Source organism: Asparagus officinalis, chromosome 5 (assembly GCF_001876935.1).
Source record: "Asparagus officinalis chromosome 5, Aspof.V1, whole genome shotgun sequence".
Lineage (NCBI taxonomy): Eukaryota > Viridiplantae > Streptophyta > Magnoliopsida > Asparagales > Asparagaceae > Asparagus > Asparagus officinalis.
In genome coordinates, this window is record NC_033798.1 from 91,554,163 (window position 1) to 91,568,988 (window position 14,826).

The 14,826-nt window shown below is 44.1% G+C and overlaps 1 protein-coding gene across 6 annotated transcripts; it reads right to left on the minus strand.

The window, feature by feature from the left end:
• On the minus strand, positions 1,282–4,338 carry LOC109840164 (protein-S-isoprenylcysteine O-methyltransferase A-like). 6 transcript variants are annotated; one of them, XM_020408697.1, is made up of 5 exons: positions 4,015–4,338; positions 3,702–3,945; positions 2,172–2,300; positions 1,938–2,027; positions 1,282–1,809 (listed from the first exon to the last, which is right to left on the minus strand). In XM_020408697.1, the coding sequence occupies exons 1-5, from the start codon at positions 4,130–4,132 to the stop codon at positions 1,695–1,697; spliced, it is 696 nt and encodes a 231-aa protein (XP_020264286.1). In that variant the 5' UTR covers positions 4,133–4,338; the 3' UTR covers positions 1,282–1,694. The 6 variants fall into 6 exon arrangements, with proteins under 6 accessions (XP_020264286.1, XP_020264284.1, XP_020264285.1 ...); XM_020408695.1 differs by having other exon boundaries at positions 1,282–1,815; positions 4,015–4,337; XM_020408696.1 differs by having other exon boundaries at positions 1,282–1,815; positions 1,938–2,024; positions 4,015–4,334.

Here is a 14,826-nt window from a genome sequence, read left to right on the forward strand (position 1 = left end):
CTAAAAAAGGTTGCTGGCAGGGGAGACTGCTGCCTGCAGTGCTTGTTCATTTCTTTAACAAAGGCACCCAACTGAATTTTTTTAAATCCCAACTATAGCAATTAGCATACCAGCTACTTATTTCTTCCCCAGTCTCCGAAGAATTTTTCATTCCTTTGATCGAATTGAAACAATACCGTCATCAATAATATAAATTAGATGAGAAAATAAGGATTAAATTCGACCTTATCGCGAACCCAACCGCCGACGACTCGAAGCTGAGTTCCCAACTCGAAGTGCTTCAAAACATCGAGCAAGCGCTTGAAATTCTCCTCTTTCTCAGTGAGATCGATCTTCTCCTTCACCGTCACCGGACCCGCCATAAGTCTACTTCTCTCGACGCCGGCGGCGCCGTCGCAATTGAAGCGAAGGAATCGAAACCCTAATCTGGGGGATTGGGGGGGGGGAGGAGGAGAGGAGGGGGGAATTTGAGGACGGGGGAACCCTAGATCTCGACGAGAGAGGAGAAGGGAAGAGAGGAGTCGGGATCGTGACTGAGAAATGTGAGAGAGGAGGAGTCGGGATCGGGATTTCATCCCCTCGGGATTTGATAAATAGCAAGGGTGAGGGTGGGATTTCAAATACGTCATTTGGGCTTTCAAAATCTCCTCATTAAAAATCATTGGATTTAAAATCTGAGGCTAATTTGAGACCCAAACAAGAGATTTGGATTTGAAATACCTTGGATTTTAAATCCAAGGCTCAAATCCAAGTTCCCAAACACAGCCTTAGTTAATTTCAAAACAAGCGCACAAATCTTTTTTTTAAAGTACCAAAAAAGACCACATAATTCCCAATTGAGGTTCAAATTTTGCCCGGACCGACTACGTTTCAAACTTAAAAACTCCTTAGCAGCTCAAAGAAATCGCAAACCGGTTTCTGTCCTACAGAAAATAAGAAGAAAGATGATAAAAGCTCCGGCTCCGCAGCGCATTGAGAATTTTCCTTTCTCCCACTCCTCTCATCCATTACTAATTACAGTAACTCATAAACCAAGAACAAGAATTCCACTCAAAAACTATTCCCAAAAAAATCGATGAAGAAATCAAATCCCAATGAAGTTGATAGATTGGAGGAGGTTCGAATAAAGTCCCACTTGGATACGGGCGACTTCGTCCTCCTTGACACAAGAACAAAGCAACTTCCTTAAATTTAGCATCGCACCTCATAACAATGGTTCACTAGAAATCAAAATCAAGAGTGCAACTTATGAGAAAACCATGAATTGAGGCAGAGTGCAACTTAGGAGAAAACCATGACCGCTCTTACAATTACAAGTCCTATCCCTTTGGCAAAGGGATAGGGGACTGGATCACAAATTCTTACTCACAAACTGGTTCATGTTTTGTGTTTCGAACAAAGGCGTCGTAGATTTTTAAAAACATTATTAACAACGCCCTCAATACAGATGGCTAATAGGAATATACAAGAAAATTCTGACAGATAGCAACATTTCCAATATAAGCAAGATTAGACCTGGGCCTAGACTCAAGCATCAATTTCAGCACTAAAGTGGATTAACCTCTGACAATGGTGAGGAAATAGAAGATTAAAAACCTAATTTAAGATGCTCAAGTTCATCTCATTTCCATTCTCAGGTCGCCAAATATAAAGCTTAATCTCTGATTATTCTCTAGTTGTTTTCATCCGTTCTGTTATAGCTCCATGGATAAATTAGACTTTTGCTGTGTGCTTTGCAGTCCTCTGGAGAGCCAGCTTATGTAATTTAGTGAGACCAACAAATTTCTCTTTACTTGAAAATAGGCATATCTGCATCTACAGAAGACCTCAGTTAGTTTCATAAAATTTTATCGACATCTTCTACATTTTATTTGCCAACCGAATGAATAAGCTGATTAAAGAGTGAAGTATACTCTTACGATTTAGCAGGCATTTACTTTATGAAAGGAAGACCTGAAGGAACACGCCGTGCATATTCAATATACTGGGGCCCAAAAAATTGCCTCAAGAAAAACTCTTCATATCTACTTCTAAGGTGAAGGATTAACAATTCTAAAGATGTGAATTGTTAAATAGTGCTAATAAGCTGTATGGAAATAAAAAAACACATCAGTTGAACTCAACAATAGATATAGAAACAGTTAATTCAGAGTATTTCAAGAAAAGGATACGGTATGCGACTAGAGAAGAATCTCCAAGTGACCGCAGCAAATGCAATAGTGCAGAGAGGGTTGCAGAGCATAACCTGGGTTCCAATTGCCCAGATGAAAAAGCCACAATAGCTTGGATGACGCATGTATCTGTTTGGTTGCATAAATAAAACGTTATAAATGTCAGCCACCTTAATTAGCAGCTTATGATAATAATGAAGAGGAAAGAAAAAATCTTATGCAACATCATATCGTATTAAAGAATATGTTTTCTTCCAGCCAAACTAGTAAGCATATTGTATGCTATGCATAAACAAGTTCTTGTTCTGACAGAGTTGAAATACGATAAATAAGCATGTACAAGTACAATCAAAGCTATAGAAATTCCACCTCTAAATAGAGCTAAAGCAAGTCATAGTAGCATTTACCAGATTAAGGAACATAAACATAAGCTTCCTTGATAGTAGTTTCCTCAAAGGTATCATTTTATTTGCCTCGTGTTTCAAAGAAACGGACATTTATGGCCAAGATAGTTAACAAACCATTTCAAGGAGCCAGAGCTACAATCTTTTCACAGAAACCACCTCATCGATACTTGAGTTCTTATAGCAGAGCATATCTACATTCACACCCCCAGCTTGCAGAAGATCAATAAATTACATAGGTAGTAATTGTGGTCACCCAGGAACATCAATTCCAAATATTAGTGCAATTAGCTTGTAATTGATACTGGTGTATCTTCTTTTCGCTTCGGGAGTTTAGCGATCCTCATGGGAGTTTAAGGATAGGTGATTTCCATGGTAGCTTGAGAATAGAGGTGTGTGTGGAGTCGTCAAAGGCGGCAAAAGCAGGAAAACGACGAAATCAGGAATCTGGCGACAAGTCTTTGGCCGGTCGACTGAACACTCAGCACCGGTCGACCGGATTAGTGCACACTACAGGACGAGAAACGTATTCTCTGGTCAGTCGACCGAGACACACTTGTCGGTCGACCGATAGTGGGAGACTGGTCGACCGGTATTGGTACATCGGTCGACCGGTATTGGTACATCGGTCGACCAAATCAGTTTCCTGGGCCGAGTTGGACTTTGTTTTGAGATGAATCTTGATTGGGTTTTGACTTGGTTATTTACGAGATTGTCATCCACGTTCTTTACCTTATAAATAGGGATTGTTTTGGATTGCTAAACATCAGATTAACAGAAAAGAGATTCTAATCAAGAGATTATGGTTTAGAGAGAATAGGGATATTGTTGTTTATTCTAGAGAGATTGTGAGTGAGATATTTTGTAATCTTCTATTCTTCATAATCTAGAAAATGTATTTTCCTTCGCCAATTGAATTGTCTTGTGTGTTTTGCTGTTTTCTTCTCAAACCCACTTTTGATAATTCCGCGATCAAAGGTGCTCACACGGCGACTCGTATCAGTAATTTTGAATCATGTCTCTACAATTTCCTATTAATTTAACAATTCATGATATAGACTAGAGTATACTTAACTAAACGATGAAAAATATTAAGGGTTTATTAGAATTATGGACATACAATTACCTATAAATTCCATGAGTAATCAACTGATGATCTTGATCATAGTACACTCTAATATTATGCGTGAAGGATCGACGAGCCGTCACAATAGCAGCTTTCCTAACGATCTCACCAAATGAAATCATCAAAACACCAATGCCACTGATCCACCAGTGCTCCTTCAATCCTGGAAACAGAACCGCCTCTGACAAGTACTCCAACAAAGCGCAAGCCATGGCGATCCCATACTGCTTACTGATCAAAAGCGCTGCAAAATGCCCCAAAGCCAAACATTTAACAACAAGTTCCAAAATTTTACAAGATTCAAAGTACTTACAGCTGAGGGCGACGTTGGATCGGCCGTGGAAGAAAACCGCAAGGGCGTACTCGGATCCATGGAAGAAGAGGATCGCGGCGAGGAATTGGGAGAGACGAAGGATGGAGGTGGGACTCATGGTCGTATCCGTCGCGATTAGCAGAGATCTGATTGTGTTTCCGGCGATCTCGGCTGCGATTTTAGGGTTTCAGTATTTAGGGTTTAGTTGGAGCGGTATCAAAATCTCCAAAAGGGACCACCCGCGGGTGGGACACATGGTTAGCAGAGCATCATGGGTGAGGTGGACTCCCTAGGTCGTTGCGCCCTGTCGTCATGTGTTTGAATCTTCGCGCTGTGTCACCTGTCTCTTTAGGCTTGTGTGGTTGAGGAGACCCGGGGTTTTACTGGACAATCAACTCAACCAGTCGTATGCACACCGGTTCGAATCCTCTGGGCTAGCCCTGTATACCCAATAGAGGGTGGGAGAGCCCCCTGAATGAGAGCAGGGTGGTGCTCGTGCAGGTGTGCGAGCTGGAGGATTCGAACTACGAAGCTGGCAGACTCAAAGAGTTTAAAGTTGAGCGGGCTGGGCATGTTTCCCTTGTACCAAAAAAAGGGAAAATTTAAAAAAATAGTCCGTTTTTGCTAATTATTTAGCAAAATAGACCGTTTTGCTAAATAATTAGCAAAATAGACTTCTTTTTGGCCAACAGGCCAAAAAGAGGTCTATTTTGCAAAACAGCTCAGAAAACATACGGGACTAGTAGTCCCGTATGTTTTAATCACGGATTAGTGAACTCAGAAAATTTCACAAAACATTAAGATGAACTCAGAAAACATACGGGACTACTAGTCCCGTATGTTTTCTGGGTCACTAATCCGTGATTAAGTTGGTTCTAAACATACGGGACTAGTAGTCCCGTATGTTTTCTAAGTCTTGTTTTTCAAAATCGACCTTTTTTTTTCTTCAAAAGAGGTCTATTTTTCTAATTATTTAGCAAAACGGTCTTTTTTGTTAAATAATTAGCAAAAACAGACTATTTTGCAAATTTTCCCCAAAAAATCCCCAAAAGAGATAATTTTTACGAGGGTTGCCCATTACAAAGCGAATCCATCCGCACCCGCATCATTACCCAACCCCTCTTTTGTTTTAATGCAAAACTTCATTATAGATCCTTAGGCCTGGTGTGGGCAGAACGAGTGGGAACGGAATGCAATTTTAACTTTTTGTTGATGCTTATCAAATATAATGAGTTTTTGGAATACTAAAAATATCATTTTTACTTCTCATCAATTTTCACTTATGGCCTGTTTGGATGGAGGGTAGAGAATGTTGCGTGCAACAGAAATTTCGGCAGCACTTCGGCAGCACAACAAGAAAGTCAGATCGCAATAAGAATTCCCGTCTAACCAAGGAAATAAGAATCTGAAGCGAATATCTCAACAAAGTGAGATATCGGCTCTTCCTCTCATCAGTTCTAGGACTGACCTGTCGAGGGATCCTAAAAAGCTATTAACAGCAGCCGCTGCCTGCGCTTTTCTCCTGCAGCCACACAAAAACCAAAAACTCTTTTCCCTTTTTCACCGCAACCGCAAGTCAAAAAAAATCCCTGTCCGCAGCCTTTTCCCGCAGCCGTAAACCTCACACGCCCAAAAACAAGAGATCACAACGTTGTTATTTATATAACAAATATTGGGTGGGCCGGCCTTGATGTGTTTTCGCGTGGGCTTGTGCTTCATGCGGTTTGAAACCGCGTTCCCCTACTCACGTGATCACAATTCTCCACATCGGTGAAGTTTTCCTAAAACTGAGCCGACACCAAAGCAATCAAATGTCCCACGTGTTGACTCAATTCATGATAAGTCGAGAACCCAAATGAGAGTCCAAACAATCTCACCCCCATCAAAATCAACTAATCCAAACCGGCTGCATCGTAAAGACTGCCTACGTATCCTCTTGCCCAAGGAATCAAGTCGAACGTAGCTCACCCAAATGGCCGCCAATGGCCTCAACAATCACGAATGTGCAACAAGTTTCAACAATGATCAAATTTGTTACTCGGAACCACCTTAGTGAGCATATCTGCCGGATTATCCTTCGTGTGGACCTTCACAATCTCCACATCGCCATCTTCAAGAACATCCCGAATGAAGTGATAACGGATGTCAATGTGCTTCGTCCGCGCATGAAAAACCTGATTCTTCGCCAAATAGATAGCACTCATGCTATCACAATGAATAGTGACGGACCTCTGCGATATACCAAGTTCCTCCAAAAGTCATCGAAGCCAAATAGCCTCCTTCACAGCCTCTGTAACTGCCATATACTCTGCCTCCATCGTAGACAAAGCCACCGTCGACTGTAAGGTGCTTCTCTAACACACCGGTGCATGGGTCAAAGTAAACACATACCCCATCGTAGACCGGTGCTTATCCAAATCCCTGGCATAATTCGAATCAACATAGCTAATGCACAACTACTCACCTGTAGTGTCCTGCTCATAAAGCAAACCAACATTGAGCGTACCTCGAATGTACCTCAAAATCCATCTCACGGCGTCCCAATGACCTACTCTTGGATCATGCATGTATCTCGAAACCATGCTCACCGCCTGTGACAAATCTGGCCTCGTACATACCATCGCGTACATCAAGCTCCTAACCACGCTCGCATATGGAGTCTTCGACATCAACTCTCGATCTTCAACTGACTTTGGTGAAAGACCAGCTGAAAGTTTTAAATGGGCTCCCAAAGGTACACCAACTGGCTTCGTATCCATGCTAACATAGAATCGCTGTAGAACCTTCTTCAAATAAGCCACCTGTGTCAAACAAATTCTGCCCTTCTTCTTGTCTCTGCCAATCTCCATTCCTAAAATGCGTTTGGCCTCACCCAAGTCCTTCATCTCAAACTCATTTGAAAGCTGAATTTTCAACTCATCTATAGCCGACCTGGAAATAGAGGCAACCAACATGTCATCGACATAGAGCAACAAATAGATGTACGCACCTCCTTTTAACTTGCAAAAATATACGTAAGGATCAAACTGGCTCCGAACGTACGAATGACCAATCATAAAACCATCAAATCGCCTATACCACTATCGAGGAGACTGCTTCAAACCGTATAGCAATTTTTTCAACCTGCAAACCAACTTATCTTTTCCTGCAGCTCGGAATCCCAATGGATGAGTCATATATATTTCTTTATCAAGATCACCATGAAGAAATGTCGTCTTCACATCCAACTGATCTAACTCTAATCCATACTGTGCCACCAAAGCTAGCAGAATCCGAATCGAAGAATGCTTCACAACCGGAGAGAAAACCTCATTATAGTCAATACCTTCCCCCTGTGCATAGCTCTTCGCAACCAACCTAACTTTGAACCTCAATGGATTGCCCTTAATGCCCTCCTTCTTCGTGTACGCCCACTTGCACCCAATCGCCTTCCGCCCCTTTGGAAGCTCAACAAGCTCCCATGTATCGTTCTTATGAAGAGACTCCATCTCTTCCTGCATAGCTACCTACCACGAATCAACATCCGAACTCTGCTCGGCCTCTCTGAAAGTAGTAGGTATCATCTCATCGATACTCTCCACCGGAAGTGCATATGTAACTGTGTCGGCATACCGTGCTGGTACCCGTATGTCTCTCCTCTGTCTCCGAACCACAATAGAATCCTAAACCTGAGCCGTCGGTCCCTGATCCTGTACATGAGTACCCGTATCCTCCGCATCACCATCGTGCTCGCCTGGCGTCACCTCAGTCGGCACTCTAATAGATACTGCACCATCTGGATACTATGGAGTTGCATCAATCTCCACCACCTGCGATATCTCTTTTGTCGGGTCACTCTCCACATGATGAGAGCTGGGAAGCTTTAAGATAGAAGCCTTATCAAATGTGACGTCCCTACTCAGTATAATCTTCTTATCAACTGGATCCCAAAGCTTGTATCCCTTGACACCACGCTTGAATCCTACAAATAAGGCCTTCCTAGCTCGAGGTTCCAACTTATCAGTTCTAACATGATAATATGCAGGGCATCCAAATACCTTAAGCTGGTCATAGTCATGTGCTGTCTCTCCCGACCACATCTCCATAGGGGTCTTCCCCTGTCATGTGCTGTCTCTCCCGACCACATCTCCATAGGGGTCTTCCCCTCAATCACAGATGAAGGCAGCCTATTAATGAGGTGGCTCACATCTCCATAGGGGTCTTCCCCTCAATCACAGATGAAGGCAGCCTATTAATGAGGTGGCTCGCATATAAAAGTGCATCAGCCCAAAAGATCTTCTCCAAACTATTATACGCTAATAAACATCGAATCTTCTCCAGCAAAGACCGATTTAACCTCTCTGCCATCCCATTCTGCTGCGGTGTATGACTAATTGTGAAGTGCCTCTCTATGCTCTCGTCTCGACATAGCTGCTGAAAGGGGTCTGAAGTATACTCACCGTCGTTGTCGGATCGCAACGTCTTGATCTTTCTCCCAGTCTGTAGTTCTAATCTTTTCTTCCACTTCATAAATATATCTAGGACTTCACTCTTCTTTGTTATGGTGTACACCTAACAACACCTAGAATAGTCATCAACAAATGTGACGAATCAATGTCGACTACCAAGTGATGCAGTCTTGGTGGGACCCCAAACATCTGTGTACACGTAGTCCAAGATGCCCCTCGTCCTATGAATGGCCGTCCTGAACTTCACCTTCGTCTTCTTGCCAAGAACACAATGCTCACAGAATTCCACTTTACCACTCTTGGCTCCCTTCAATAGCCCCTGCTTGCACAAAGCCTGCAGTGACTTCTCTCCTGTGTGCCCTAACCTGTAATGCCAAAGCCTACTTATGTCCGCCTCTGAAGTAGCCGAAGCAACCTGGCCAATCTTGATGCTCCCCTTCAAATAGTATAAATTTCGACTGCGGACTCCCTTCATCACCACCAAAGATCCCTTAGTAACCTTCGCTACAGCGTTCTCAAAGGTCACCTTGAATCCCTTAACCTCCAAAGCTCCAACTGAGATAAGATTCTTCTTTAGTTGAGGAACGAATCTCACCTCCTTTAACTCACAGACTACTCCATCGTGTATCCGAATACTCACAGTACCTATCCCACAAATGCCACATGATTAATCATTTTCCATGTCAACAATACCCCCGTCGAGTCTCTCAAACGATGAAAACCAATCTCGCCTAGGAGTCACATGATAAGTAGCGCCAGAATCAAGCATCCAATCCGATGCATCCAAATGGTTCACCTCCAGAGTAATCAAAAGAGAAAAGCTCGAATCATCGCCTTTCACAACTGTAGGCTGTCTAAAAATCACAATAGATAGCTGATCCCCATCAAACACCGATGATGGAAGTTACAATCTGACGACTTCCAGAAGGCTACAATTTAAAGACTTTCACGTAGATCGCTGAAGGTTACAATCTAACGACCTTCACGACAACCGATGAGAGCTCTAGTTTAATAGCCTTCACCAAATGACGATCTTTGCAACGCTTCGACAGAAAGAGACTACAAATCAATGGTCTCTTCAAATCAAGACGTGGAAGTCCTCCCCGCGTACCAGCATCAAGACGCACCATGTTCATAGCCACGAACGCAGCTCAAATCAGCAGCTGAACGCAGCTTCAACCGCTGCCTGACGCAGCTCCAACCGACGTTGAACGCAGCTCCAATCTGCTGCCAAACGCAGTACAAATAGCTGCCAAACGCAGCTCCAAATCGCTGCACAACGCAACTTCACAACGCTGCGTCCGAGCTTCCAGATGCTGCGTTCAAGCTTTTAGGCATTGCGTTTGGAGACAAAATTCATACCAGAACGCGGGCCTGCGTTTGACTCGAGCTGAACGGTTTCAAAACCGTTTCCCACGATCTGAGGGGATCACAACTCCACTCAGGAGTGATTTAAGGGGCAGTTACATCCCATTAGCCCCACTTAGGAGCGAATTAAGGAGGTGGTTACACCCCTTAATCCCCTATAAATAACAACAAACTCAACAGAGTTAAGGATCGGATTTTTGATAATCAGATCGGGGCTGGATCTTTCGAGGCGGTCGGTTGGAACTTCTTGGCAGTCAACGAGATCCTTAGAGCATTTCTGGAGCTTTGGAGGTGGAGGATCGGCCACACAAGATCTTCTTCTCCTTTGCTTATAACCCGACTTTCGCGTTAACATCAACTCTTCATAGAGTTTGCAAATCGTTTCACTGAGTTTCCACAACGTACAATCGTGAGGAGAAGACCACGTTTAGTGAAACAAGACGCTCGGATCGTCAACGAGAAGCAGAACTCGACGCGAGCATTCGAGGGAGGCATCTCATCGCTACCGTGGAAGAACACAGAATTAAACAAAGGATCGGAGAATCAAATTCATTTCTCTCTCTCTTTGTAATCAGGAAATTCAATTAGTAACTCAGATAAAGCGAATTACAAATCAAATTTCCTTTATGTGTCTTTTTACTGCAATTTTCCACAAACAAACGATCGGCGACTCCGCCTGGAAAGCTTCTGTTGACGAAGAAGTGGTGGCGCCAATTCGATGTTATCTCACTGGAACAACGTTCGAAACTCTCGTCGGCTTAGAGTTGATCAAGCCAAGTTTTGAGGAGGCATTATCTCCTCCGGATCCTTAGCCCCAAGGCTATGCGCAAGATCCACAAAAGTCTCCAAAGAGACTGAAAGCTCCAACGCTCCAATTGCCCAGCCGAAACTGCCTAAGGAAGACTCCGGACAGGCCCCTCCCCCGATAGAGGTGGCGCTCAAGAGGCTTCAGCCAAAACCCGCGCCAAAGACGACGGGTTCTTATCGGGATCGAAGTGCCCATTGGATGGCCCCGACAAAGGCCTTGAAGCGGGCTTAAGAAGAACGATCGCTCGACTGGAGGCAGGAGATCCTTACGACGAGCACATCTCCAGAGAATGCGATTCTTCAATCAACATGAGCTTGCGTGTTCTTGGTGAGCCTAAGACGCGACCCTATGCCCTGTGTTTCTGTACTTTCAGAATGCAAAGTCACGCGTTCTATGAGCCCAACATAGGCTCTGCTGTGAGCAAGACTGAACGACCAACCTCAGGGGCGATTCCACAAATGAACGCCCAACCCTCAGGGCGTGCGTTCCACTAAATAAACGCTAACTCTTCAAATCTGCCGTTTCACCAGCAACACCTGGAGTCAGGCAAGCAGCGAGTGGCTCAATCAGTCCAACAATTCGCATTACGCGTTGAGCCGTGCGTTATTCGCGGTGGACGAAATTCAGTATGGAACCTGGTCTTCTCCGTGGAGCTTCGGGGCTGCTGCCGCGAACCCCGCCGGGGGGTATTCCATCCCCCCCGGACCCCCTGGCCAGGGGCGAGACCCCCGAATACTCTGCGTAGCGCGACTTGGTTGAGGGGCGGATATAAAAAGTCAATGGATTCAAAGTATCTCAACCAGATCCATGTTCACCAAGAGCCAGTCCTGTCCAATCGTGGACTGGGGGTTCCAATTCAAAGCTCACGATCAGTGAGTAACTCTCCTCGAATCTTTACAATAGATTTGAGAGAGTTCATATCGAGAGAAAGACCGATGCAACAAGTCATTTGTTCATTCCAATGTGAACGACTGATTCCTACGGTCCTCTCAGGATGTCAATGCTGCTCATATGTGGCCCAACTGTTGGTGTTCAACCAATTTATGAATGTTGTTTTGCCCAACCAACAACGACGTTCTCACAGGAAGAAGTCTCCAGAGACCGAATATCTTGGGGTCACTATCAATGTGATCGGCAGAGGAAAAGTCTCAGCTCCTAGTTCCAATGACTCTGAGACAAGTCGTTCACCGACCGTCAGAGAAATCGCTAACGAGTTTGAAGGGATCTACTAACGCACTCGGACGTGAACAGGAGCCATTCCCCCTGTCAACTATCGGAGGTTAGCCAAAGGAACCAATTCCGATGATGAACACTCAGCCATTGCGGAGTCTCAATCATCAAGCTCTTTCATTGGGCATGAGAGCTTCACCCACATGGCAGAACATTCTGAAGATCTTTCAAAGAGGGTTGCTGAGCAAGACGTCATGCTCAAATCACAGTAGAAGACCCTCAATGAACTCATGGCCCTGTTGACTCAAATTGTCACAGACAAGGCCAAATCTCAGAAGACAGATTCGCCACCTAGGCAAGAACTCTCCCGAAGAGGAAAGACGTCTTTGTCCCGACCTCACACAGGCAAAGGGAAGGGGAAAATGGTTGATGACACGGCTTCTGACCAAGAAGCCCACAACCTGGAATCTTCCTCTGATGAAGGAGGAGAGACTGAGAACGAGTATAATCTCCAGTCTGCCAAAATGGAAGAATTGGAAGCCCGCCTCAATGCCATGGCCAACAGAAGCGAGCTCCAAGAAGAGGGAGTTGTCAGACCCTATCCTGCCGAATGGGATACAGCCCCTTATCCTCCAAAATTTGAAGTCTACAAACTTTTGACGGCACGGGATCACCGAACCAACATATCTATCATTTCAAGTCACAGACTGGAAATGTGATATCAAACGACGTCATATTGGCTCGATTGTTCATTGGCACCCTCAAGGGAGTTGCCTTTGAATGGTTCAGGAAACTTCCTGTGGGATGTATCCAAAAGTGGACAGATCTAGAGAGACTCTTCCTGTCAAGATTCTTTGAAGAGGATATTGAAGTCTTCATCCATACTCTTCTCGTCACTAAGCAGAAGAAGAGGGAGTCCGTCAAAGCCTTCGTAAAGAGGTTTTGAACCATGGCTCTCCGGTGTTCGTCAGGTATGACACAGTCTACCTTAGTAGAGACCTGTCGGCACAACTTGCAGACCAACCTCCTAGCCCGAATCGGAGTTGCAGAATGTCGTTCTTGGAGACAACTAATCTCTCAAGGCGAACAGGCTCAAAAGATTATTGCCAGGATCAAAGCTGAAGAACAAAGTAGGCAGGATTCTCCTGAGCAATCGGACCAAGCCCAATCTTCTCCTGAGCAATCGGACCAAGCCTAATCTTTTCAGTCAGAAAAAGAAGATACTACGGCCGCTGAAGCCAATCCTCTCTAGTAGGATGACGGGTCCAACAACTATCACGTTAACAATTACCTCTGATAGTCAAACTCGTTAGACAGTGGCTCACTAGGCAATGTATCACGTCTACCCTTCCCCCCTGCACTTGTTCAAGACTGGGGGTTGGTTTTTTTGTAGTTCATTGGATTATGAGTAATAAATCCTTACCAATAGGATGATAGGTCCTCAAAATTGCTCAAATCGCAATCTTCCCCAGCAAGACGCTAAGTCTTCAAAATCTTGTTCAAATCACAAGCATCAAAATTCATCAATTCTGATGATAAACTCACCTAGCAAGTTTCCCCAGCGAGACGCTAATTCCTAAAATATTGTGCAAGTCACAAGTACACCAACTTGTCACGTTAACAACATACACCTCTGACAAAACCCACTTATCAATCCTCGTCAATAGGATGATAAGTCCACAAAGTTGCTCTGATCGCAACACATTCTTGTCACGTTAACATCATACCTCTGACAACCTACTTATCAATCCTCTTCAATCGGATGATAAGTCCACAAAGTTGCTCCAATCGCAACACACATCCTGTCACGTTAACACTAAGAGCGATAGATCCTCAAAATTGCTCCGATCGCAATATTCTTCCTGTCACGTTAATATCACACCTCTGACAAAATCCACTTATCGACTCTCCCCAATAGAGCGATAGGTCTTCAAAATTGCCCCGATCGCAATATTCTTCTTGTCACGTTAATATCACACCTCTGACAAAATTAACTTATCGACTCTTGTCAACAGAGCGATAGGTCCTCAAAGTTACTCCGATCGCAACACTTTCCACTTATCGACTCTCGTCAACAGAGCGATAGGTCTATAGAATACTGTTAGGTTAACATCACACCTCTAACAGTCAAACCCCCCCAATGAACTTGTTAATCCTTTTTCAACAAGAATAGCAAGTTGTCATTATAAAATCCCCAGCGGATTAATTATTTTCTAATAAAGAAAATTTTTGAATTTCACTTTAGGTGAAAATTCATGCCAAGTTAATACTATACCTCTGGCACTTTCAACTTTCTTTCGGTGTTTCAAGCCACACAGGAAGAAACGACACCAAAAATCCATGCCTTCACGCATGGGGGACTTTATCTCGATCCCTAATTAGAGATAAGTCTACGCCTAACACGCGTTGCCGGTTAATCTTTCGCCTTGAAAAAGACACCAGGATTCATGCACGGGGGGAATTTATCTCGACCCCTAATCAGAGATAAGTCTGCATCTAACACATGCTGCCGGGTAGCCCATTCTCGTAATAATGGCAAAGCCTACGTATTCAATATCATAGCATGTTGTTATTAATAACGCCAAAATCCATGCTTTACACGCATGGGGGATTTTATCTCGATCCCTAATTAGAGATAAGCCTACGCCTAACACGCGTTGCCGGTTAGTCTTTTCCCGTCAAAATGACAAAGTCTATGTATTCAAAATCATAGCATCAAGTCTAAGAGGGTTCATTCTCTTAGCACAACGTTACATGTGGAACGGACTTAGACAATCCACATGCTAGCCCGACTCAAACGGTAGTCGGTAAAGGCTTATCAAATCCGTTGATGGCTGAGGGTTTGCCAAAAATCCTATGCACGTTTGCAGGTCCATCAGCTTAATGGATGTGAGCCGAGACTTAAAACAGATGAGCCAAAGACAAGTCTCAAAGACTTAGTCAAAAATGCACGGAAGCCACTTCCATGTCTCAAGTCAAAACGCCGAGGTCAGACCCGCGTTGCAAAAATCATGACGC